The sequence below is a fragment of the Hirundo rustica genome, chromosome 4 (assembly GCF_015227805.2).
Source record: "Hirundo rustica isolate bHirRus1 chromosome 4, bHirRus1.pri.v3, whole genome shotgun sequence".
NCBI lineage: Eukaryota > Metazoa > Chordata > Aves > Passeriformes > Hirundinidae > Hirundo > Hirundo rustica.
In genome coordinates this window covers 65,040,567-65,066,617 of record NC_053453.1, presented here as the reverse complement: position 1 = coordinate 65,066,617, position 26,051 = coordinate 65,040,567, and the positions used below count along the sequence as shown (strand labels likewise).

The 26,051-nt window shown below is 40.8% G+C and overlaps 1 protein-coding gene across 7 annotated transcripts in view; it reads right to left on the bottom strand.

Annotated features, from left to right (window-relative positions):
• The window catches only part of DGKI (diacylglycerol kinase iota), a 200,076-nt gene that overhangs the window by 22,347 nt on the left and 151,678 nt on the right, over nt 1-26,051 (bottom strand). For all 7 annotated transcript variants that reach the window (XM_040062808.1, XM_058420356.1, XM_040062809.1 and 4 more), the window contains 3 exons: nt 25,417-25,544; nt 24,752-24,877; nt 7,611-7,636 (listed from right to left, as the gene is read on the bottom strand). In XM_040062808.1, coding sequence (XP_039918742.1) covers nt 7,611-7,636; nt 24,752-24,877; nt 25,417-25,544 — 280 coding nt within the window. The remainder of the gene's footprint in view (nt 1-7,610; nt 7,637-24,751; nt 24,878-25,416; nt 25,545-26,051) is intronic.

Here is a 26,051-nt window from a genome sequence, read left to right as displayed (position 1 = left end):
ACAAGGGTTCTCCACAGGTTTTCAGATTCACAAAAGTCTTGGTCTTTTTTTGGAACCTGTAGGCAATGCCACCAATCTAGGCAACTCACAACAGCTCTGCTGCGAGGCACTGTTCCCATGAAAGACAACCGAATAAAGGGCCTGAGAGTTCAAAGTACTCCCAAGAGACGAAGGAAACTGAGAGTGCAGCGACCTGCTGCAGCCAAGAGCTCAGAGGCACATCAGCTGGGCAGCGGCCAGGCACACACATCTGAGCTGATGGCTGCTCAGCAAGAGGGATATCAGGACGGCCTTCACACGGTATCTTGAGTTTTTCATCTGGACAGGAAGATGCCCATAAGCACACATCCTCTTGTGGTTTGAGAGAGATGCTTTGGAAGTCTGCCGGCCCTCTGAATAAGTCATGCCTCAATAATATCTATTTCTAGGACTGCACAAAGAGGTAGAAAACCCTCCTAAATATTTGAGGGCTGTCCTTCAGTTACAAAAGCGCTGCATCTCGAGCAGATTTAGAGAACTGACACAGGTTTGATTGCACCTGCTTGCCTACCTCATGAATAAGAAAAAAATTTAACATGCAAAAAATCAATCATCACTCAGATGGCTGTAAATATGCAATATGAACGTTTACCTTTTAAGATTTTTAAATTTGAACAACCGCACGGAAACACTGGCAAGAGAGAAGGAAGGGGGGGAAAAAGGCAAAAATAGCCACACATGCTTGCTGGAGGGAAAGAAAGACTAAATTCTCACTTACACAGAAGTCCCTTCATACAACTCTGGAAGGATAAAGAGGCTTTCAAGCAGATGTAAATTACACTCAAGCTGCCTTTAAAGCCCTATTTTCACTCAGACTGGTTTAAAGCTACTTTGATGCCAATTAGAGTCCAACCTGAATTGTTTATATGGCACCAGTGCAGAGCTGAGCAGTGCAATTGATAGTTAGGAGTAGAAGTAGTCGGATCCTAATGTTAAATTTTTGCTGCAAGATAATTTAACTCTGATTTACAAAAGGAAAGAATGGTTAAAAAAAAAAAAATTCCTTCCTTTGTAAATAATCAGAATTCCAAAGAACAGTGGCAGATAAACTAAGCACCATCTGGCTCACATCATCACCCTTTTTGCTTTCCTTTTCCCTTCCACTATTTTTATTTTTAAGACAACAACTAATGTCAGTCTCAGGAGTGATGCAGTGGAAGAAAATGTCTGTGATGAAGTGAGAACACAAGGCAGGGAAGACTTTGACTGACTAATGCAGTAATTTTATCTATAGAGTGGCACTACTTCAGCAGAAAGAGAATTCTAGGTAAAACAATTAAGTAGTGGTTTATTTTCAATTTAAAAATAAATAAGACAGCAAAAAAGAAGCACTGTGGGCCATGCTGTTTCTCTTCTCCAGCTTTGAGGAGCATTTCCATCACAGGCACTCTTAGCACACTCCCTTCAGTTTTTTGCCACTGCAACACTGGCTGCAGTGCCTTTGCCTGGCAAAATCTAAGTAACCCTTCCTCAAAAAGTTAGGGCTTCACAGGAGGACTAAATCATCCAGAACACAGTTCAAGAAAATCCTTTCTAGCTGAGATCTTCAGTGGGTAAAGTGATTGCCACTCTTATCTGACCGTGAGCAACCTCCATCAGAAAAAAAACAGAAGCAAAGTGGGTGGCAAGGTTACCCAGAGCTCCTGCTTCCGATTCAGACAAGATATTCCTTACTCATACTTCCTCCAGAGGGGAAAAGGATATTGGCAGTGGCCATCATGAAATAAATGTTTTTCTGTTTTCATCTATTACTAATTCAGATGCCCACATCTCTCAGCTGCCTGCTGACCCCTCAGGCTGCTTGAATGTGATGAGAGGTGGGGTGTAGTCACTTTTTAAAGGTTTTATCCAGAAAGGACTCCCTCAGCCCTAGACATGTGCTTTCACAAAATGTTTTCTCTTGTCAGGGGGCCCCTGGGTCTGCATCAATACCAGCCTCTGCTGAGCTGAGAAGAAAATGAACAAACCCAGAGCAGATCCCCAAGGCATCATTGGCTCAGCTTGCCACAGACACTTTCCAAACACTATCCAGGAGGGCTTTCTTCCCAAAGTGGCTAATTAATCAAAGTAAACACCTGCAGCTGGGAGCCTCCCTCCAACCCCTCCCATGCTCGCTTTAATTTGTACAGAGAAAGCACCCCAGGACATCTCAATTTGCTGCTTTGTTGCTGGGTAAAGAGCTGAGCATCACTGTGAAGAATACAGCATCTCCCCCCTCTCTTTTGAAGGTATACAAAATAGCCTTTTTTTTTTTTTTTTTTTTTTTTTTTTAATTCTACCAGCGCTGAGATATTTGGTTTCATCTGCAGCACCCTGCTCATCCTTTTAATCAGTACGGCAGACTGCTTCAAAACTCTAGAGGAGAGCATCCCTTTGCAGACTGTAACTATCAAGACTAGGGGAGATTGGCTCCAGAAAGAAGAAAGGAGGCTGAGACAGTGAAGTCTGCATTCCCACAGGTCACCATGTGCAACAGGAAATCCCATCTATTGGGGATGGGAAGTGTTACTGCTTCTTGCACTATTTTCTGGGACTCCTACAAACAATTCCTCCTTGCATGTGTTTAGATTTCCTCTCTTTAACAGAGCAGATGGCACTGGAGCAATTTCCATAGTGTACAGTACGTTCTGCCTCCAAGGCAGGAGCAGATACTGCATGGCAAACCATTTTCCTGTGTGGGATGAAGCCACCACTGCCTTCCATGCACACACTTGATCAGTCCCTTCCTTATAATTCAGATAGCAGCTCTCTCTATTCAGAGGGATATCCAGAGACAGAATTACACCTCTCACCTAAAACTTTCAGTTTGAACCCGTGCCAAGCAATCCCTGTATAAATGTTTTTCTAATAGAGACTAATTTAGAAGACAACATTATAAACTCACTTCACTTCTAATGCACTCCTGGCTCTACACAAATCCCTCCTAGATGTAGGATATCTAGGCTGGATGACTTCAAGTCATGGAGTGACTCCATGGCATGGAGCCAGCATCTGGCAGAATCTGAAAGACCTTGGAGTGTTGCTATTTGTCTTTTCAAGCAGAACACCCAGCCTTTATCTTAATCTCTTATATAATATTATTGCTTTGTAATAACTAACTGTCTTCAAAATTGCTCCATTGAATATATTTCCCTCTTGCCTTAATTTCTCAGTTGTCCCCTAATCCCTCATGAATTTTGAATCTATTACACACAAAATGCCCAAAAACCACAAACCCCAAATCACAGAACTTATGCTGATGCAGCAAAACCACATGTCTGCTGGAGGCAAACAAGGCAAAAAGCCCAATTTCATTGGTTTATAGAGAAATGAGTAGGAGAGCAGTGACATAAATATTTGAAACCTCTTGTCTCCCGATCAGAATGCAAGTCAGATGTGTAAGGATTAAGCTCTGGTTGACTGCTACTTGAGGTGCATTAGTATAGCTACTTAAAAGTGAGTAATTCCATCAAAGGCAATGTTCCTCTGTTTGAAGTTAGACACACAAGTACTGAGCAGCATCAGCTCCAAGGTGCCATGACACAAATAATACACCAATGTCCCTACACTATTAATAGCAATACTCAAGAGTTTGCTGGGTTGTTTCCAGAATACTTGAAATGGAAATAGAACTCATTGTACTCTTCTGAAGGCCATTTCCTTCAATTGTTTGCATGATGATGAAGAAGCAACTCAAACACACATGGTAAGCAAAGAATAGTAGCGAGAACCTCATTTTGGCCAGATGAAACTACAGATAAGAATATTTCATGCAGGTTTCTGCAGGGTGGCTGTAAAAAGGGATGGGCAGGGCATGATCCAGTGTGCGTGCAGAGTACAGCACAGCTCTGAAAGGTGCTGGGTGAATGAAGGGTTTGGTAAACCTCAGCCACACACATAATGATAACCAGACTACAAGTGTGCACTGGATAACCAGACCATGACTGAGTAGTGGCAACACTATAGAAGTCTGCATTCCCATCTCACTACCATAACTGTTCCAGAAACAATGGATGCAATTACCTCCAACAGAGTCAGACCTCCTAAGCAAATCTCCAGGACTTTTTATGCAGCAGAAATATAGCACATGATGCCCTTCACTAAGAGGTGACTTGCCTGGCCCTCCATCATCACATCTACCAGGTCTTCTGTGGGCCTGACGCTTGCCCATTGTTGAGTCTCATCTAACCCCAAGACACAAAGAAAACCACTGACTCCCAAGGCTGAAGGGCGCGTACCTGCTCAGGGCCTACCTGGCCGAACAGGTCATCCTTCAGAGTCATCAATCCCCTGTCTAAACTAATATGCTTTAGGATTTACTTGGCTTGTATCCTTTTGTCAATCAGTTAGAGCATTTGAGGGTTAGGGGTTTTGTCAACTCCTTTTGTAATTAAAAAAAAAAAAAAAAAAAATGATGGATTTCCCTCTAGTTATTGATTTCCTAGCTACCTGCACCAAGAATAAAGAGACAAACCTTAAGAGGCTTTGGATATTTTTTCTTTTGAAGTTTGGTATTTTCTAGCAGTGCTCTTTCCTTTTCTGTGCCAATTAAAATGGCTCTGTTTTGTAACTGATAAAGGTGCCTTTAACACGTGTACACCACAAGGAGCATTGTGTGCAGTTACGATTGTTCAATAGATGCCCAGTCCCAGACAGATGGTGCTTTATCTTCACCCACTTGTCAAGATAATATAATACGTTGTCCTGTCAGGGATTAATGGAAGTGCCACTCACATTAGATGCCAATTCTGGTACAAGTCTGTTAGAACCCTACAGATGCTGCAGCTACTGTTTCCCACTGGTGCTTGTAGCAGTCAGTCCACACTGGAGCAGAAGCAGGACACTCAGAAACCAAGGTGAGGAAGACAATGCAAAATCTATGCAGAATGCAACATTGTGGTCAATGGGAAAGAGTAATTTAAAAAGCAAGAAAAGGATGATAAAAAAAGGCCCACAGAGAAACAGTAGAAGAAGAAGTGAAAACCAGATATTAAAACAGACAAAACAAAGATCAGGAACCAAGTGGAAGGTTAAAACAAAAGATCCAACACAACAGAGAAAGAGCTTTTTCTCAGTAATGATCAACATATCACATCATCAGAAAATCAGCACTAGAATGGTGTCCGTAACAGGGAAGAGCAGCTGTAATACAGGGCAGAATGTAGGTACAGTGAAGGTGCATTATTCCACTGTGGGATCTTTCCTCACTATGTAGGGCAAAGTATTATTGCCTTATTAAAGGAAAAAAAAAAAAAAGAAAAAAGAGTGTTTAACATATTGAATAGGTACACAGTTGAGTACTGATTATTAACGAATATATGAGTCCCAAAACTGATTCCAAGATACATACTCCAAGAACAATATGCCAGGAGACATCTGCATAAACACTATAAAAGACAATTCAGAGATAAGTTTTCAGCTCTCTCATGGACCTTCTTTTTTGTTTAGATTAGAAATTTGAGATCTAAGGCTAATTTGAGATGTCTCCACACATGCAGTCTCAAAGGTTCTAGACTCTAAAGAGCTTATGCTGCAGCACTTTTATCATATTTTTGTTTTTGTACTGTGCCCATTTACCGTGGTTTGTAGCTGGCATAGTGGAATAGAGGAAATCAAAGTACTGGACCCTTCTTTCTGAAAAGTCACTGGAGAATGGGAAACCTTTTGTGCTTGAGAGAAGCTCCTACATATTTATGTGGATGACAAACCTAGTTAGATACTCCATGGTCACAAAATTTGTAATAACTGGCACTATCATTTCACTAATTGGTCAAGGCCTTTCACTCTGCGTTTCAGAAGAGGTTGCTTGTGAGATAAAGGGAAGAAAGGCAAAGAGGAAGAGGCTATTCAGAGATGCTGATCAAATTTGAAAAGCCAAACCATGGCAGCAGATGGTAGATGGCAAACAGGAAGGTTTTGTGAAAAACTAGAATAGTATAAAAATAGTGGAAAAAAGGAAAGAATTCTGACAGCATGAAATACTAACCTTTACAGATACACAAGGAAATGCATATACACCGTCTGTTGCTCCATTAATAGATAAAGATGAAGCAATAGAGCAAATGCAAGGGAAATTAAAGAGCAAGAGCAGCCTATCACTAACAAGTTTATGCTCTGAGATGCAGCTTGAATCCAGGCCCTGAAATACTATATTAGACCATAATGATTTCAAATCTCTTCTGAGAGTTGGAGACATGAGGTACACTGTTAACTTCTCACAAGTGTCCTGTGTTGCATATTAGAAACTGTGGTCATGGTAAAAAGCAGATGAACTATTAAACAGGAAAACTCCATCTGGTTCACAAAATCAATGAGCTGTAAATCATAAAAATCTAATGGGGCACACCAGGAAATTAAACCTGTATACTTCTGCCAGTCTCATACTTTTATTTGTCACAGGGTCTGCTGCTACCAGACACTGGGAATGGGCTAGATGGGCCAGATATATCTTTGGTCTTGCATGTTTGTTCATTTCTATGGCTGTCTTTACTACTTTTGTTACTGAGAAAGAACTCACCAAGGAGATGGAAGAGAGTTTATTAATGACAATACATTTGACATCTGTTATACTGGACTGAAAAACCTTGGCTGGGGCCTAGGACAATGTAGGTTGATACCTAACTAGTCACCCCACACTCCAAGTGAACATAGTTCAGTGACACTTCCAGGCTCAGACCTCCTTACACCTCCATTTGCAGCAGTCCTTACTACTCCCATTTGGACCTTTCTTGAGTAATGCTTATGGTAACGGCCAGAAAATGTTCTGACTGTGACTGCATACAAATTGGATGCCAGAAGATAATAGATGTTTCTTTTTTGGACCATGACAGTATTCCCAGTTCAGTCACATGATGAACTTTCTTCTCTCAGTCTCCCTTTTTTTGTTCCTCATTCCTTGTGCATCTCTGGCAGTGCAATTACCACCCCTTCACAGTATGTCCCTGGATTTCAGTACCAATGTAGCCAGATATTGATGTACTGTAGATGGACTTAAGTTTATGCCATGTTATTAAGCAGCTGGTCACCACAAACTCCCTCTTTAGTTCCTAGGAAAAGATCATATCCTTCAAGTCTCCCTCACAGCAAGAATATTGCTTTTCCATGTAGAAGAGCCTAGCTGCACTAAATTCCATACTGTCTTACTAAACTGACTTTACTGGCAGCCAAAGACAATGAGTGTCCAAGCTTTTAAAATACAGTGCACTCTGCTCTCTGTGACAAAGATGCTGTCCTATGAGAGTCATAAAGGATGTGCTTATCTTTGCAAAAAACGTTTCGTCCTTTAAGCCACACATCATTTTCTATAGGTGAGGCTCCACACAGTTGGATGAATAAACTGTAAACTCTTGCAATAATTCCATTTGATTAAGCAAGATTTGTTTTACAAATAACTCAACTTCTGTCAATCCCAATTAAACTAACTAAATGATCAAGCACTTAATGTCTAGGGGTGAACAAAGTTTCATCAACATCAGTTTCATTTTTATAAAAAGCATTTTTCTCCACCATAACTGTGTTAAAACAGAGCTTACTCACTAGTCTTTGGTCTCATTTTTTTAATATGCTGTTAGTATCTATAAAACAGATCTTACCTTGATCTTCTGAAGAAACCGGTGACCTGGAATAAAACAACAAAATCCAGTCAATCTTTGGTAAAAAAGGTCACAAATAAAGTTCAGTCTCAGACTGGGGAATAGGATATGAAGTAATCTGAAGCTTTTATTCTTTATTCCTTAGAAGAGAGGACTGAAAAGTATCTGACAAAAATTTAAAAAAAAAAAAAAATTAAAAAAGAGTAGAACAGGCCATACAGCAGCAGATTCTGCAGGCCAGAGTGACCATATGGAGCCATCTCCATGAGGAATGATGCCAAGACTGTCTGTAGATACTTGGCAGAAGCTCATCAGCTACTGCCACAGCCAGGAGAACAACTAGGGGTGGTCAAGGAAATTACAGCTTGGCAGGAACTCACAGGCATTACAGTGGCCTTTTTTTTTTTTTGCCATAAATCAATGCAGTGGTTATCATAAAACAGTAGTCATAATTAATAACAATGCATGTCATCTTCAAAAAAGTAACACAACAGATTAAAAAAAAAAAAATAAATAAATAAACAGCATACCAGCAGCAACACAAGAGTTATAAGTTACCCTAACCAGTGGATTAGGATTCTGATAGTACTCCAAGAGAGGAAAGTTCTAAAACACAGGTGACATCTCAGTGTCCCTGCTGATAAAGAGAAGAACCCCAATGAATTCCAGGGATTTGTGCCACAGTTTCCATCACTAAGGATCACACTCTTCATAGTTTTGGTCAGAACAAAAGAACACAGAAGTACTGACCCTCCATTTTTCTCTTTGCTGCAGTAGCATGGCTTAGCAAAACTGGAGCTAACCATGGAGCTGAAATGGGATGTACCTTCACTATTTAGACCAGGCTGACAGCACACAGTCCAGGGGACTGGACCATTCCTCAGCACTTTCCCAGCACAGATTTCAGTTTCACACACAGCCTTCCCACCCAAGGGTTTGTTCCTGCAGTAACAATGAGTTTGTTCCTGCAGTGAGTGGGGCAACCCATGTTTCCTCTCCAAGATATTTAATTTCACAACAATGTACAAAAATAACAAATTAGAAAAGATTTAAAAATGTTAGTGTTGCCAGCAAACAGATCAAAGCCAGCATAAGAAAAACAGCCGCAGAGGGGTGAAGGGAAAAGAAGGAAGCAAGGGGAAAGGAGCACATGTATATTTAACTGAGTCAGCAGGGGCTGGGGGCTGGAGGGGGGAAAAGAAGTGAAGGAACCCTGGGTTAGAGGAATAAAGGAGCTGAGGAAGGAGCCATGATCACATTTCATAACAAGGGTTTGAAAATGAAGATTGAGGGATTATAGAACATCAGAAGAAGATATGCAAATATGTAGATGCAAATAGGGAAAATTGAAAGAAAAGGAGAAAGCTTTCCTGCCAAAGTATTTAAATTTTTTTTGCCATAAAAAATTAGAGAGATTTGCAAATAAAGAGAGGAAAGAGTTAGAGCGCAGCTAGAGCAATGGTCACTGAGAAAGGAAAAAATCTGATTGCTTAATTAGGATTCTGGCTGCACAAGAGGCAAATGTGTCTGGATAGATCAGAATTAATTAATCCTCTACTCCCATTAAAGGCTCTGATTGCTGCTGAACATCCTAAGCATGCATCCTGCTCTGCTGCCAGCCAGGCCAGCTCTGCCCTCACCCTTCAGCCATGTGTGTGGAAATACTGCAGGAATACAAGTAACCCAAAGGATTTAGCAGCACCACTAGAACTGTCCTGCTTTGACCAGTTAGTTACAGACATTTGTCCTTAACTCCTGGCAGAGCCCCTTCTGAAGATCAAAACCCACTGCATTTTCTAGAAGGTTTAACCAATGCAGAATTGGTCATATCAAGAGGTGAAAATTTTAGATACTTGAAAATATTTTTACATGCAAGAGTCATGAAAGGTTCCCTGGCTCACGTATCCCGACTCTCCACCCATTGCTAATGCAGTATTCCATTGCATCAGCAGAATTTATCCCTTTGTTTCGTTTCTTAATTGCCCAGTTTCATCACCTTTCAGTTCTTTATTTGAAACAATAAAATAAACCATACAGATTATCCTATAATTTGGCTCTTCTTAATGCTTGGTAACACAGATGTCATTAGTTCCTTAAAGCATCAACAACAGAACAGTTGCTATTACAATACCAATGCCTTCTCAATTAAAACACTGACTGAAGGAAAGGATGAAAAATATGTTTATGCATATTTTGTGTGCCTAAAATCATGATATATTTTTCAAAATATTACTACATTTTTGCTTTGTTGCATGCCTCAAATACAGCGTTTGTAAGGAATTTAACATTACTACTGATGCTACTATCAGTGTTTTTATTTGAAAGGATCCATCAAGTAACTGCGTAGCCTGGTATCCTGAGAAAATAAGGTTTATAACCTTATTTATATCAGTTTCATCAGGTCCATATCAGTATCTTGATGTGTACATACACGCCTCTCTGTCTCACCCTGATAAACTCTGAGCTTGTTGGCTCATTTCATCCCCTGTTAGTTAACAGAAAGTCAATTCCTGCTTTCACGCAGCAGGAAACAAAAGAGCATAGACACAACTTTTCTGACGTAGCAGCAAAGCCACAAAGAAAGGGTTTGAATATCCCAGCCACAGGAGGAGCCTCAATGAGGGCTTCCACCACTGGAGATACCGAAGGCCCTACCACAATAAACCGGGCTTCCTTTGTTGCACTGCTGACATGAGGTATTTTGGCAAAGAGTGAAGAGGACTTACAGCATCCTCCTACAATTCCAGGCCATACAATTTAGTGAGGGGGAGGCTTTCCTCACTGCTCAAGTCCTGCCCTAACTACACCAAGGGGAGCCTTGTTCATGGCTATGATGGAAGGAAGTGAGACTGTGGTAACCTCCACACAGAACAGAATTGGGCATTTCATGCACTGACCTGTCCACCCCATGCTTATGACAGGCTCTAAGGGAGGAAAGAGAAAAAGCCTAATGACCTGCTCTTAACCACATCCACTCACTCCACAGCCACAGGGGGCTGTCCTGACAGGAAAAAAAAAATCCGGTAGATGCTCATATTTCCGGTCACACGTCTTTCTCTCAGGTCTGTGAGAAGTGTGAGAGATATTCTGTGGCAGCACTGGTCACCAGGCAGGTGTTCCGAGAAGGGAGGATTCTCATCTGCTAACATCCACACAGGAACCAATCTGTCTAGTGCCTGTCAGCTACCCTCCCAGTATGATCCTGGCTATGTGTTTTACTGTCATAAAGAGGCAAGTTATTATCTTCACAGCCTCCATATCTTAAAAAAAAAAAATTAGAGGCAAGTCAGAGATACTTCAGGAAAACTAATATACTGTCAAGATCTGTAGTCTCACCTGGGTCAAAACACTTTGCCAAATGACATCTTGAAGAGATTTTCATTTGGTTAAACAAAACAGAAAAAAAATCTTCAGGAAAAGGTTCAGGCACTGCAATATCCTGTTTCTGGCCGCTTCAGAATGGAATAACTTTTTTCTTTATATATGTGTATACACACACCAATGGGGTTTTTCTTCTGGTTTTATCTTGGTGTGAAATTAACTCGTAGAAAGAAAGGGTCACCATCTCCCCGAGAGAGCAAAGGCAGGCCAGATTGTCTGTGACTGGCTACATTTCCAGAGTCATGAGATTCGATTATCTCTTCTACCAACAGTGATATTTATTTTCCCATGCATAAATGAAACAGAGGAGCTTGATTTCAGATATTTTACCCAAAGCCTTTAATCTGACTTTCTTCCTGCTCTGGTTTTACAAACAGCTATTGTTGTAGCAGATAGTTCAAGTAAAGACATATTTCTGTGATAAGGAAGAGGATCAGAAGGGAGAAGGAGGAGAAGCACATTGTCAAGAAAGGTTTTATCACCTCTGTTTGCCTTCCATGCTGTTCATAGCTCTCCTTTCTTACAGCTTCTGCAGCAGTGTTCTCCAGTTGCAGAGTGGCAAACTCGGCCCAGAGGGATAACAGAACTTGCAAGACTCAGCCTGCAAGGGGAAGCTCTCTGTTCCCTTATACAAGCAAAGCAATACCCTTTGTGCTTAATATTAAATCCACAAGCATCTTCCAGAAATCGAGGTACACATATTTAGAAATGCATAACAAGGCCAGTAAAAGGGTGTTTAAAAAAGAAAAAAAAAACCAAAAAAAAAGCCTGATCATACATAGACTAGATGCATCCAGCAAATTGGAATACTTACAGTACTGAAGGCATGAGACCTGCCCACCTAAAACCTCCTTCAAGTTCACTGTCTGATCCAAAGCTCACTGGAATTTTTCCACTCACTCTTGCAGGGTTTGGACGAATTGCTGTGGAAATCTAATCCTCAGTATAGCCAAGGCAGCCTTCAGTACCATACAAGCCTCTCTCAAAGAGCCAAACAGTCAGAGCTGTTTCCAAGTGCACTCTCCAGTGTGAAAGCACTAGCTCTGTTCAGCACTAGATGGGTGGAAGAAGGGATATTCACTTCTAAGGAGGGAAGTGCAGGGAAGGTCACAATTTGAGCCTAGTCAGCTGAGACTTGGGAACCTAGAGATATACAACCAGACTCCAGGAGATGAATTCTAACAAAATTTCAGCAAATTAGTACATTATTCATGAAGACAAAAGCCTCTGGAGAAACAAACCTGGAGCTTATGTAAAGCAGCTATTTTAATCAATAAACCTGTAGCAGAAACCATCTGCCCCAGACCAATTTAAAACCAGCCATTTAATATTTAAAGGCCAAATAACAATCTCTAGGCAGCAATTCTGCTGGGGTTTATGACCATTCCGTTTTTTTCCTGCTTAAGGAATGTATTTCTGCAAACTTTCTAATTCAGCCTGACAACAGCTGCCTGTGATGAGGGGTGAGGAAGAGCCATCAAATTAAAACCATTCTTTCTCATTTTGTAAGTGCATCTCTTCAGAAGAGGTGGCATCCCTGTTGGGATTTATTCACATATCCCTTGATTGCAAATGAACAAAAGTTTTAGCACATCAAGTATTTTTAAAACACAGGTGAGGGAGCCCTTTCATTCAGCAGTTTGTATCAATGCCTCTGTAACTGCGAGTCTCCTGTAGTCCCAGCTACAAACAGTACATCATTTTACTGGTAGAAAGGCAAAACTGTTTGCTTTCCTCGTCCCTGACCAGATAATGCTCAGTCTGGACATCACCATTTTGTTCCATGGCACTTGATGAAAAATAAAATGTAAGAATTTCTGAGAGTTTCCCCACACTTTCACTTTGACCCTACACATTCCCAGATCAGAGTGACCATCAGAGGCTGCAGAAGTGCAGCAAGTTAACAAGCTTAGCAAAGGCAAATGCAAATCCTGCACTTCAGGAGGAGTAAACCCATGCAACAAGACAGGTTGGGGGTGTCTAATACCTGAGAACAACTTTTCAGAAAGGGTGCCTGACGTTTACAGGTTACAAGTTGAACATCTGTCAGCAGAGTTCCCTGTGACAGAAAGGGCCAATGACACACTGAGCTGTGTTCGCTAGTGCAGAGCCATAAAGTAGATGGAGGTGATTTTTGACCCCCTACTTGGTGTTTGTGAGACTTGAGAACAAGGCAGACATTAACAAATTGGACTGAGTTCCAGAAAGGGCTGCAGACATGCTGTGGGCACAGGAGGACAGGCCATGGAAGGTGGGTTCATTCAGTAAGAAGAGGTTTGGACAAAATCTAATTGCTGCCTTGAACTACTTAACAGGAAAGTATAAAGAAGGCAGAGTCTGCATGAAGAAAGAAGCAACTGTCACCAGCTGGAACATGGGAAATTCAGATGGAATGTTAGGGGAAAAAAATTTACCATGTGGATGATCAAAAAGAACAGGCTGTGTAAAGAGTTTGTTGAATCTCCAGTTTTGCAGATATTCAAAACTCATCTGGAAAAGACTCTGAACTTCATCTGGTTGGATCTGTTCTGAAGATTTGCATTAGATGGCCTTCAGAGTCCTTCTCAACCCAAGTTTTTCTGCAGTTCTTTAAGTCCATCTGCAAAGCTTTCTGGTTCTAATGCTCCATTTTTCCTGCCATTCTTTCCTCTCAAATATTTCTTGTAGACAATGGCCATACTGTCTCACACATGTGGGAAAACACTGGCCAGCAAACCCCCTGAATCTAAGAAATTCCATTCAAGTTAGTTATTAATATGCAGAAATCTGTTTGGACATGTCCCATAACCTGCAATGACAATCTAGAGACAAACACTAGAGAGATTATTCTTTCTTAATCCTGTTAAACGAAAATGTTAGCATTCCTTCTTGCATCTCTAACTTCCTTCAGCAGTCTCCGTCTCTACCTGCCTCAGCAATCACTGCCTCAGGCTGTCCACATGCAGTCCAACGTACAGGAAAGTAATTGCTGCTTCTTAGGGAAACCAGGGCAGCTCAGAGGTGTTCCATGCTGGGTCTCAGGCATATCAGGGTCCCTTATATTGTCACATATCTTTTTTCACCACGCTTTAACTTTTTATTTCTTGCCATCCCTCTGACCACTGTGGAATGTTTTAATGAGGATTTATAACACCACAATGCAGCTATACCTGAAGCTGTACTGACACCCAGAGGAGCTGCCTCAGAATTGCTGCTTAAAAAGGGAACAGAAGATTTTAATGCAAAATCAGATATAAACCCAAACGTGTCTAGCACTAATTTTAAAAAAGGAGAAGAAGACTAGAGAAACATTCTATGAAATTCATTTTGGATAAGGTAGTTCCATCTCAAAATATGACTTGAGCAAGCTGGCTTGGTATTTATTTGAAAAAGAATATATTTCCAAATGAGCAGCAGGATCACTGTGGGATGATCAGAATTTGTTTGTATTTGTTTGGTGTTTGTTTGCTTTTTGGTTTGTTTTTGCTGTTGTTGATTGGTTGTATTTTTGTCGTTGTGGGTTTTTTTTTTTTGTTTGTTTTTTATTGTTGTTGTTGTTTTGCCTTTTTCTAAATACTTGGACTTTCTTTCTCTTATCATTGCACAGCACCAAAATATCTCAGTGGAATGCAAGAAATTTATTTTGAAGAGAGCCTTACCCCACCTTCTTTTAAATGTCATTCTTCCATTTCCAGACTTTAATTAAACCTTAAAAATTCTCACTGACCTATAGAAAGTGAGATCTAGGCTCACCATGGAATGCATTAGCGAAACAACAACCTGGATATCAAGGGATTGGATGTTGTTTGACACAGGTCATTATTAAGATCTGGAACAGGAGCTAAAGTGGCTATGTTTATGCACTTCCTTAGCTTTCTACATGAGAATAAAAGCATATCTCTCAGCGAATAAAACATCTGCCTTTTCCTCAACAACGAATCAGTGCACTTTGACATCTTCCAGGAAAAGATTAAAACAGAGGTCACTTTGTTAGGACTTCAACTTTTATTTAAACCCGAGAAAGAAATCATTTTGCTAAGCACAATGCCATGGCAGCCCCATTTTGAGCACCTCAGGTATAACCTCGTTCCCAAGACGCATCTCCACTTGGTCCACAGGCTAGGTGGAGGCAAAGCACATCAGCTGCTTGGTGTCTTGAGATACTACCCAAATAATTTGAGGCCACTTTGGGTTTCTGAACAATACAGAAGCTACCCTAAATGGTGTGTTTGTTACAATACAAACCAGCCACTTTAGAGAAACAGCATTTTGTTCCTGAAACACACGAATCTCTCAGAAACAAATTCTTGCAAATATGTTAAACAATAAGTGGCCTGGTTTTCACAAGTGCTAAGCACAAAGAAACCTTCACTTTTCTGCTATCTTTTAAAAAAGAATAAAAAAAAACACCTTAGTTAATATGCATAACACAGAGATCCTAGGCAGAGCAGAACTGCTGAGCTGTTTACACTCCTGCTATAGACTAATTGATGGAGAATAAAACTTCTATTGGGAGTTTCAAATATGGCTTTTGTGCTGCACTTTTAGATGTCTGGCACGGAGACAGGAATCTAGGAGTCAGGGTTACACTGGCTCCAAGCCACCTCTGGCTCTCTGATTTCAGCTCTTGGCATAATTTGGCCAGGTCCATCTGTCCCTGCTTGCCCATGGGCATCAGCACTGCCAGAACCTCAGCAAGGTGCTCTGTTACAGCCCTGCTCCCCGTGTATTTCCCTCCCTTGCACACCCCTCTGTGCCAGCGCTGCTAAACACTCTCTGTCTCAGCAACCAAGACAAAGCTGTGGGGTTTAGTGGTCCTTTCCTAGTGCAGAGGAGCAGCAGGCAAGCAGAGACAAATTGAATGGTTTTAAGTTTTCAGAAGTTTTCTCTGCTCACCCAAGTCCTTTGGCAGGCATGCTAAAGAGGCGCTGTACCTCCTACACCCTGACGTATCAGCCCAGAGCCGGGGGACTCAGACACTCACACTAGACAAGGAAGAGAAAGGACAGCTCCCTGCAGAGCACCCATGCCAAGACACACAGCCTGGGAAACAATGAACTTTCCAAGCAGCCCCAGTGAAAAATCTCACTGTTTGTTCCATGAGTCAAGAGAAGGCTCATGTCAGAGTATAATTCTCAGCCTCACCCAAACACTAGTCTTCGCAGGTCTAAAATACTCCATTGCAAGCCTCAAAAGATGACCTATTTTCACACAACTACCCTTTGCCTTTAGCTTTTTGTCGCATGGTATTTTTGATATTTCCCAGTTTTCAGGCACAGCAGAGATACAAACATGAAGATATCTGAAGGATTATGGAAAGGTTTGGCTTTTTTTGAGTCTAACACAGTCAACTCAGGCAAACTAGTACTTTTGTGTGATAGTTTAGAGCAGCTATTTTACCAAATTATATTTCTATTCTCTTTGAAAGCCTGTTAAACCAGAACTTTGGGATATGAACAGGAATAGAAATACAGTCTGAATGCATATAATGAGATGTCCAGGTGTGAAAGCTTGAACACAATATGTAGCCCAATGTGTGTGTAACACATGTACAGGACTGTGTTTCTTACTCAGGCTCTGAAGCTTACTAGTTTTGGCTTTGACAAGACAGCTTGGTACTGAGTGAGAACACATTAAGAACCAGTCTCCCCTCCAAGCAGATGGCAGCTCCTTATGGCAGAGACAGCACGTGGACACAGGCTTGCTATTCCTGTGCAACGCTCAGAAAACTAGGGCTGGGAGGTTTGGGAGTTGGTTTTTGTTGTTTTGGTCCTACTTCAACTCCTACAAATGAGTAAGAAGTACACATAAATACAGATACACAAGTCTAAAGCTACAAGGTACACAACTTTTCCAACCTTGATTGGCTGGTCTGCCATGCTGGAGAATATTTGACCTATATTTATAACAGTGCTGAAGATACATCAAGAAGAATATAGCTTTCTGTCAATCATCCTTTATCACTCCAGTAAACCCATCCATCCCCTTTTCCAGTGCCTTTAATGTCACTGGGGACTGTAGGCCTATTGTTTCCAGTCCATAAAGCTGGAGAGAGAGTTATTCATATTCTACAGTGGCATTGTCAGATCCACGCTTGCTACCCTGCTCCTGCCAGGTACGGTTACCACATGTCCAATGCTTGCAGGGAAAGCAGTAGGCCTTAAAAATTAAATTAGCAAATGTCATTTTCTTTTACCCAGACAAAAAGAAAACAATATTATGAGAAGTTATTCTCTTGATATATTCCTGTCTTCTTTGCTGTAAAACTGTTTTATTTCTCAGAGAAGATTCTGCATTGTAAACCAAGGACTAAAGCAGTCAAGCAAGGATTGAAAAAAAGGGGAAAAAAACCCACAGTTGTTAAAAAAAAAAGAGAAAAAATACTCTACTGCTTCAGCCTTGGCTGTCAGCCAGAGAGTGGAAAGCAGATTAATAGCTGTTTTGGTAAACCACTTAAAGGAAACCAAGGTACCCAGCTATCTCTCCTTAGACAACATAATTTTTTTAGCCTTTAAATGCTCTCCAAAGACTTGCATTCTATGTGGAAAACCTGACTTTGTCCCTTTATCTACTGGAAATATTCAGAAGGCATTTTCAAGCTAGGTGATAGTTGACTCCCCCCAAGGAGAGGAGGAGAGCTAGATTGCTTGCATTTCCCTTTTGGATAGTGGGATGCCAGTCAAGAAGCAAGATCTCTCTTCTAAAGAAGTCAATTTGTAGTCTCATCGTGCGTGGGAGTGTTTTGCATGTCACTGTCTGTCAAAATAATTTGTCAGCCTGGTGAATTTCCTTAGCTGTGCATCAGGTGTTGAGATGCCACAAAAGTCATTAAGAGGGGGCAGGCTGGTGAGAAAAGAGGAAGCTAAAATCCCACCCAATCCACTCTGGGGAGCTAAATGATAAAATGTATTGGTAATAAGTACTGATGAGAAAAATAACACTGTACTGGGTACAGTACAGGATGTGCTGTATTTCTGCCATCTATCGAAGGGGCAGATGCACAAGCCCAATTCACATGTGCCAACAGTTATTAAAACCCCTTTGTCTCAACAGCAAAAGCTGCAGACTTCATTCTTGAACACACACTCTTTCCATTGCATTCACATACATAAATAAGGTTATAGACATGCAAATCTAAACCAAATTCTGATTTCTTCTTTTCCCAATTATGGCTAACAAGAGCAGAAGCAAAAGCTTAAGGCTCAGTATTACTGGGCTGAGGTTGTCAGGATGATGTGTAAGTACCAATTACTAATGACTGGTGCAGAAAATTTAAAGAAGTAAAACCCATGAATTTTCTACAGCCCAGTTCTCTGTAGATAAGGCCAGACTTGACAGTAGTGACACAAAAATTCTACTAATCAAAACAGAGAAAGAGATGATTAAACAAGGTTTTGCCTGTATGCAATCACTTAAAGGTAACACCAGAAGTTGCTGTAAGTCTGTGTTGAATAGTTTCCAGAACTATCTGATTCTCACTGTTTGCAAAGGTCCCTCAGGTCCAGTGCATGCAACCACCACAGAGCTGTGGCTCATCCCCTGACCTAGCAGGGCTTGGATGTGGCAACACTTTCCTTTGTCCTACTTTTGTGCCTTCGGACATCAGAACTAAAATGGCAGGATCTTTCCATGCTCAGGTCCATCCCTGAGACAGTACCACTCCAGAAGAAGTAGCACAAAGCCTCGTGAAGCCTGAGCTGAAAGCATCTGTTCTCATGTTTTACCCACTCAGAGTAAGCCAAGAGCATATCTCATGCAGGCCAGTCTTTGCAAAGGTGTGAACATTCCTCTCCCTTCTCTCTCATTTTAGCATGGTTGTCCTCTCCCAGCTCTGTCTCTCTTCTACAGCTGAGTCAAGGTATGTCTACTAATCAGACTTGGCCAAGAGTGCCTGAATAATTCTTGCAATTTTCCCCACTAAAAATCTCCCAAAACAACAAACATGGCTAAGAACTTGATGTGCATAGAGAAATCATGTTCACAGTAGAAGCTTAAAATACACGACATTGTTAACCACACATGTGCACTAGACTAAAGAAAATTAACACGTGCCATCCTTGTCAAAGAATTCTTCATAAGTGGAGGTAAGGGAAGATTTATAGAGGAACTGAAGAAAGTTTTGCCTAACAGTGGATAAATTGTAGCTTCTATCTGGGATGTGTAAAAAATTTTAAGTATTGTGATTGCATCATGCTGACAAATAGTAAAAGCTTTAAAAATACAAGTCCAGATCCCAAATGCATCACTATTTTCACACTCAGTCTCACATAGGGAACTTGTTTTCCCTCAAAACAATTATTCATTTGCTGTGTTCTTATAATTTATTTTTCTTTGCTTTCTTCAAAGTTCTCTCCCTATTTAACCCATGTTTACCTTCCCTGAATAATTCTAAGTCCTCTTTATAACACTTTCTCTCTTCATTGAGTCTACATCTTCCTTTCCACCGACAATCCCACCTTTTTGACATCACTTCCCTAGCGAGAGGCAAAGTTGCTTTAGGCAAATCTCTCATGCTCCACCTTTAGGTAGTGAGAGAGATACTTTACAAGTTATTGGTAAAAGTATCCAAGATAACAGAAAAGAAAGAAATGGGAGAGTTAGCAAAAAACAGACACTGCACTCTGTTATACTCAAGTTCTCTTATAAGAACTGTACAGTAAAGGTAATCGTGATTTACACCTTCACTAAAATAAGATTTGTTTGAAATCAATCAGTACTCATGGAGCCTCATCTGCAAAATGGAAAGCAATTCTTAAAGGTGCACAAATACCTGATTAAGACATAGGTAGTTCACTCTTGCAGTGTAATTTTATAAATGCAGCTTGAACTAAATCTGAACCTGAAAATTAACTCAGAATTTTCTATCAAAATCACCAGGGTAGACTATTCTGTCTATTTAGGAGCTGATGCTGAGTTTTCCAAAGCAATATTTCCAGGCAAACCCCTGGATTTCCCAAGTCCTTACCAACCTTTGAAATTTTAAAGATTCACTGTCACAAGGCAATTCCTGCCTAGCATGTTCTGAATCATCTCTTTATGTTTTCTAAATTTCCACTAAATGAGGATACTCTATGCTTTCTAAATGCAAAATTGTATCACTAATCCTCTTTTCATTTTGTAATACACAAAGATTTCTCTCTAAAAAATACCCTAAACCACCTTGTAACATCTGCATTGTCACACTGATTTCCTGGGCACCAATCAGATCCTTGTGGCTGAGTTAAACACTTGGCATTTAGCCTTTTTCTTCATCCCTCTGAGAAACTAGGTTATTATTGCTTCATAGAGCAGTGCCTGGATGGTATTACTAGCTAATTAATGTCTATTTAGTGGAAAGGGCTGCAGCCATCTTCCAGCACCTACAGGCGTTTTTCCTTCCTCTTTCTGACAAGACCAGATGTCATCCTGGCCAACCTTCACCCACCCTTCACAAGTCATGCACTTTACTCAGAAAATGCAGCTAGCAGCTTGGGAAACACATTACCATCACAGCTGGATAGATGCTAGAAAAGTGCTGGTTACTGCCCCAAATAGTGGGAAAATTAATGGCTTAAATTAAAATATTTAAATAAAACCTCTACCAAGGCATAGTCACATTTTCGTCTTTTCATGCTGTTGGGGTTTGTATTTTATTGAATTTTCCAGCTCTCATCATATAACAGGATGACAAACAACTAAGAAGAGAAATATATGGCCAACAACAAACACAGGCTGTGAGGTCTTCTGCACCTCAGTGCACCATTTAACATTGGATGAACCCACTCATATACAAAGGAAGGGTCCAATTACCTGTATCAGTGCAGTCAGACCAGAATATTTACCTTTTTTCAAGATCAAGCACCTCTAGTCCTAGTAAATTTTCTTCCTAAAGTGGGTTTTTTAGTGCACTGTTCATACTAACTGACGTTCCCAATAAACTACAATCTGCCCCAGCTCCTGGTTACTGCATCAAGGCACTGTTTCATGTCCTGTCCAATCCATCACAGACGAAAGAGCCATCAAATAAGGAACAAAATGTGAAATACTATTAATCAACAGCTACCTAAAATTAACAGGAAGTTCGGTTAATTGAAAACAAAAACATATTTTTTCTCTCAGAAAGACCCCTGCCTCAAAACCATTATATTCTCGCTATGCTTTAACCAAACAAGCTTATGATCAAAAGCAACACCTTACATTATAATTATGTTTAGATTACGTTTTCTGTCCTCTGCATATATTTATTGAAATAATATAAAGGATCATTCAACTTTGAATTTTTAGCTACATTCCTCTCTTGTCAGAAATAATTACTTCATCTTAAAGATTTTTTATATGTGTGTGTGTATATATATATATATTTATGCATGTACACACATTTATATATGTGTATATAGTGATGACAGACGCACCCTAAGCATCCTGTAGCTATATTATGACCAGCTGTGGTCATACCCTGTTTAGCAGAAAAATGGCCACTGAGAAAGCACTTCCAGAGAGTCAACTATGACACTTTCTCTCACATCAAGTCCTCTGTCATTTGCCCTAGGCTATAGGTTAATAGATTTCGAGCTGTACAGTATTTCTGACTAGATAAAAAACATTGGATGCTGATAACTCTTACAAGATTCATGAGAGCTCCTTGTACAGGAGGAATTGCCTCCTCTGTTCTCTGCCATATTCCTTGTTTAGGAATTTTGATGAAATCCTTTTCTCAAGTTTTAATTGAAAAATAATTTCTGAAGGGACAAATCTCTGTAAAAAACCTGTGAACAACTTAGCTGCCAAAATATAAAAGTGCTTTCTAAAGTACTTTTTTTTCCTTCTTTAAAGTGCCATGTTAGACAGATTTTTTAATATCGCTAAGTCAAACATCCAGAAGCTTGGATATTTGGGATCTCAGATCATACTGCAAACCTTGTTGCACTCAAATGTTATGACAACTCTTAGACACATGGCCATTTTCTTCTACTGGATTCTTGCTTCAGTGTTTAAGTAGAAACTCGTTTCATATCCTCTCGTCTATGCACTGCACAGCCTCAAGATTTTTTTCTTCCACACTGCCAAAACTGTGCACAGAAGGCAAAATGATTAATGTCCTGCTAAGCATCTCTGACAGTCTCCTCATAGCATCCAGGGTTCTGATGACCATGAAATTTACCCTCACTGTTCTCCTTTAAGGTGAGGTTGTGATAGTATCCGTACTCTGCAGCTGGGAAGGCAGGCACAAAGTTTCCACTCATTTTAGTAATACAAACTGAGGCAACAGAAATCTTATTTCTCAGTTTCTAGCCCTCCGCACTCTTTCAAAATCTCCTTGCAGTTTCCTCCCAGTGCCCAAACCTACTTCACAGTGGACATGCACAGAATGAGGAGCCGATGGTTAACCAGCCACTTGCAAAATGTTTGTTGGAAATCTTCACTGGTCAGAAATTCTGTCATGGATATGAAAAGAGAAGCCAGTCCCACAATGTATCATTCAGCTGTCTTAAATTTATTAATAACTTGCTGCCTCCACTGCAGTGCCCTGACTCATTTACAATACACCTTCCACCCTGGTAGCAAGTGAGACAGTGTCTAAATATATTTCAGAGCTTGCCTGCCGGTGTAATAACCTGCCTAAATCCAGAATTCTGTATTCTGGAGAGAAACAGTCACAGACCCTTCCCCCATGCCCCTCACCTGTTCCACTCATCTCTTACCTATCTGTACCCCATGCCCTCTTCCTTTTCATTATTCCCACGGTGACTCCCCATGGTTATCCTCTGTGCCCTGAACAGCTCCCATCCTTTAACCCTCTTCCCCAAGTTCCTGCACATGCTCCCTTTTTGCTTCTACTCCTTTGGCTCTTGCAACATTTTTCCTTGTTCCTTCTCCTGCCCATCTCCGTGTGACCGTGACTACTGCCCCCCTTTTCTCCTTGCTGCTGGAGATCAGCTAATGAGCAGCACAGTCCCACCTCCCTCAGCCCTGCAGGCAGGGCAGCAACCTGAATTAAGCGCAGAGGAGCATAACTCCTCTGTGAGCATGTACAGACAGAAACTTCTGAAAACAAAGCTCTTCAATCTGAGGTGTCTCCAAAGTGCACAAACAACCTCATCAGCAGGGCAAATTCAGGGGTAATATTCAAGACAGTAAAAGGCATCTCCCTGGTATTATGATGACATTTTATTAAATGTCAAGCCTCCAAAATTTCATTCCAATGAGGTTCATTCCACTACCAGCACTAACACATCTCAGGAAAGAAGCACTGGATTTATTTATTTGGAAGAAAGTTGTTTAAAGGAGCACATTTCCCACAAATCTTGTCTTCAGAAAGAACTGGCTTTTGTTTAAGTTTTTATTAAAAGAAAAATAATCAGTTATAGACTGAGCCTTAGTATGAAAAATTTCAGCCAAAATAATTAAAGTTTAGAGAAACTGTAAAGAAAACAATTCCTCATAGTAGGCAGTGACAGGGACACTTTACTCTGAGCGATGCTACTAGCTTACTTTGTATTTAATAAATCTACTAAATGCAATTGTTACAGCTAAGCAAACATTTCCAGTCATGCTGATGTAAACAAAATCATTCTTCTTATCAATAAGAAATTAGTCCACACGTTCTCACCATCTCTGCACACTGCCTAAAACTGTCTAAGTATCATTTTTCTCACAGCTTTGCCAGCTTCAGATTTTGGGCCATGCCGTTCCAGTCTATGGAAAAATGAACCACAATTCACCATTCTTCACTTAGCAAAGAATATCAAGAACAGATCCAAAATCCCTCAGGGAGAAAACCGTGTGATTTTCTCCCGGCAGTGCTACTTTAACCACTCTCTCCTGCCATGATATCTCCCCCTGACAGTAGTTTCCAGTTAGCTGGAAAGTTTACAGGTGGTAGCCTCATGGCTAGACAGCCTGCCATCCACACTGCACCTGTCCTGGAGCTGTTGGCTCTGCCTGCCCTGTACCTTGCAGCCCCCTCCCGCACACAACCTGACAGAAAAAAAAATCTGAAAAAGGACCACATGGTCACAATTCCTAATTTTTCTATACTAAGTTTTAAAACCTGCCCATTGCGTTGCTGATACAGTAGAACTAGAAATATATTATATACTTGGAGGGTAGGGGGAATATAACCCCAAAACCCAAATAACTTTCAAAGCCAGCAATAGAGTTCTGACAGACATTTCTCATTAACCTTTGGTAGTGATCCACTGATGGTTTTGAAAATCTAAGTGGAATAATCAAAAAGTTAAGAACTATTTCTAACATGGATGAGCAGAATAAGAGATATTTTTAAATCAATGTGAACATAGTAGATAGCACTAAGGTGGTAAAAAATTCTTTTATGGGGAAATTATCAAAAAGAAAACAACTTCACAGCCATGCTACATGGTTCAGGATTATATGAAAGCCATTACTTATGTCTTTGACAGCAAGCAGCAGTTCTAGAGGTTTCTGCTTTATTGCATTGCATCCAAACTCCTTTAAAGGTTAACGCTTTGAACTTTCACCAAACCAGTTGCCAAGAAGATTTTCTTAGCTAGAAATTCAGACATTCAAAATAAAGTATTTTTCAAAAACTTGGATTTAGGTATATTAAGAGAGGAGATGCCACAGAGAATGAAACAAAGGCAAGAACATAAAATAATGGACAAAAGGGAAGAACAGAATGAAGAAGCAGAAGAGAAGTAGCAAAAATTATTTGTAATTCCAGCACATCGGCACAATTGATTAAGCTTAAAGGAGACATTAGGAGTTGTCTGTGGTGACAGGGACAGTGCATCATCGAGCAGAGAAATGCAGAGTGCTCTTACTGCAGCATATGTGTCTGGCTGGCGTCCTTTTGTTTGTCAGGTACCTCGTAGTGGGGAGAAATCTTTCCAAGGCCACTGTCACTCAGCATCCTCTTCCGAGCTGCAGGGTTCCACCGATCCGATATTCTAAGGAGAGAAGGAGCAAGAGAAAGGCTTTCACACCCTTTGTGCACTCCACTTCAAAGCTGTCTTATGCTCATTGGTTCCCAGCATTTTTCAGACCATAGCAAGTTAAAATAGATCCATTCACTATGAGTACGATACTGTTCCTAAAGACAAATAGAAGCATTTCTGGCCTGCCAAGAGGATGATAAGAAACAGAGACACTTCGTGATGATTCTTAGACACAAAGGGTTTCAGAGCCTTACACACTGGAATCAGAACCCTGACCACGCAGAGAAATTTGTAACTCAATTGTTAGGGATTTAAGGCAGGATCTAGGGTCAGGCGGTGTGAGGTGATTTGCCAAAGTCCACTAGTCCTGCTGTGTGTTCCAGGAAACCTAATGAAGCAGATGTTACACTACTGTCCTCCTGTCATTTCCATGGCTGGATTTGTTCCTACCTAATACCTGCCCTCCCACATCTCCTAATCCTTCAGAAAGGGGGGCCAGAGAGAGAGTCCACTAATAAAACTGCTGAAAATCAGATCCCAGCAGCACTCACCCGGTTGCCTGCTCCACTACCAGATCAGGCATTCCTGGTGGCGTCCCCACCTGCTGAGACATTACCATCTCTGGGTCCAGAATAAAAATCTCGTCCTGCGAAATTTCCGTCACAAAGTGCAAATGTTCCTGTTGGAACGACACAAGCAGCAAATAATGAACCTGCAGCATCACTGGTCTCTCAGAGTACCCAGCTGCCTTAGAGAGAATTGGCTGCATGTCAGGGTCTCTGAAGAATATCCAAGGAACTCCGTGTACTGAAGTGTGCACTCATACACACACACACATTAAAATCAATGTCACAGAAGTCACCAGTTAATATGTCATTGATTTCAAGCCAAACAAGATTCCCCATGAGGAATCTGCACATTCACAGCAACACTTTAAAGGCTGTTACTTGATGACTATGCCATGTTGATGAAACCTGGAGGTCTACCCATAAAGGTGAGGTTTGCATTTTGAAATGAGGACCAACACCTCAGGTCTCTGATGGCAGTTGACAGAACTTTTCATTGTTTGGGGGTACTCTTCAACATCTCCACCACTTGTACATACTGTTTTCACATCTCCATTACCAAAGCTCTCTTTCTCAATCCTTTATTTTTGTTATTGACCTTGAAGGCCAATGGTCAAAAA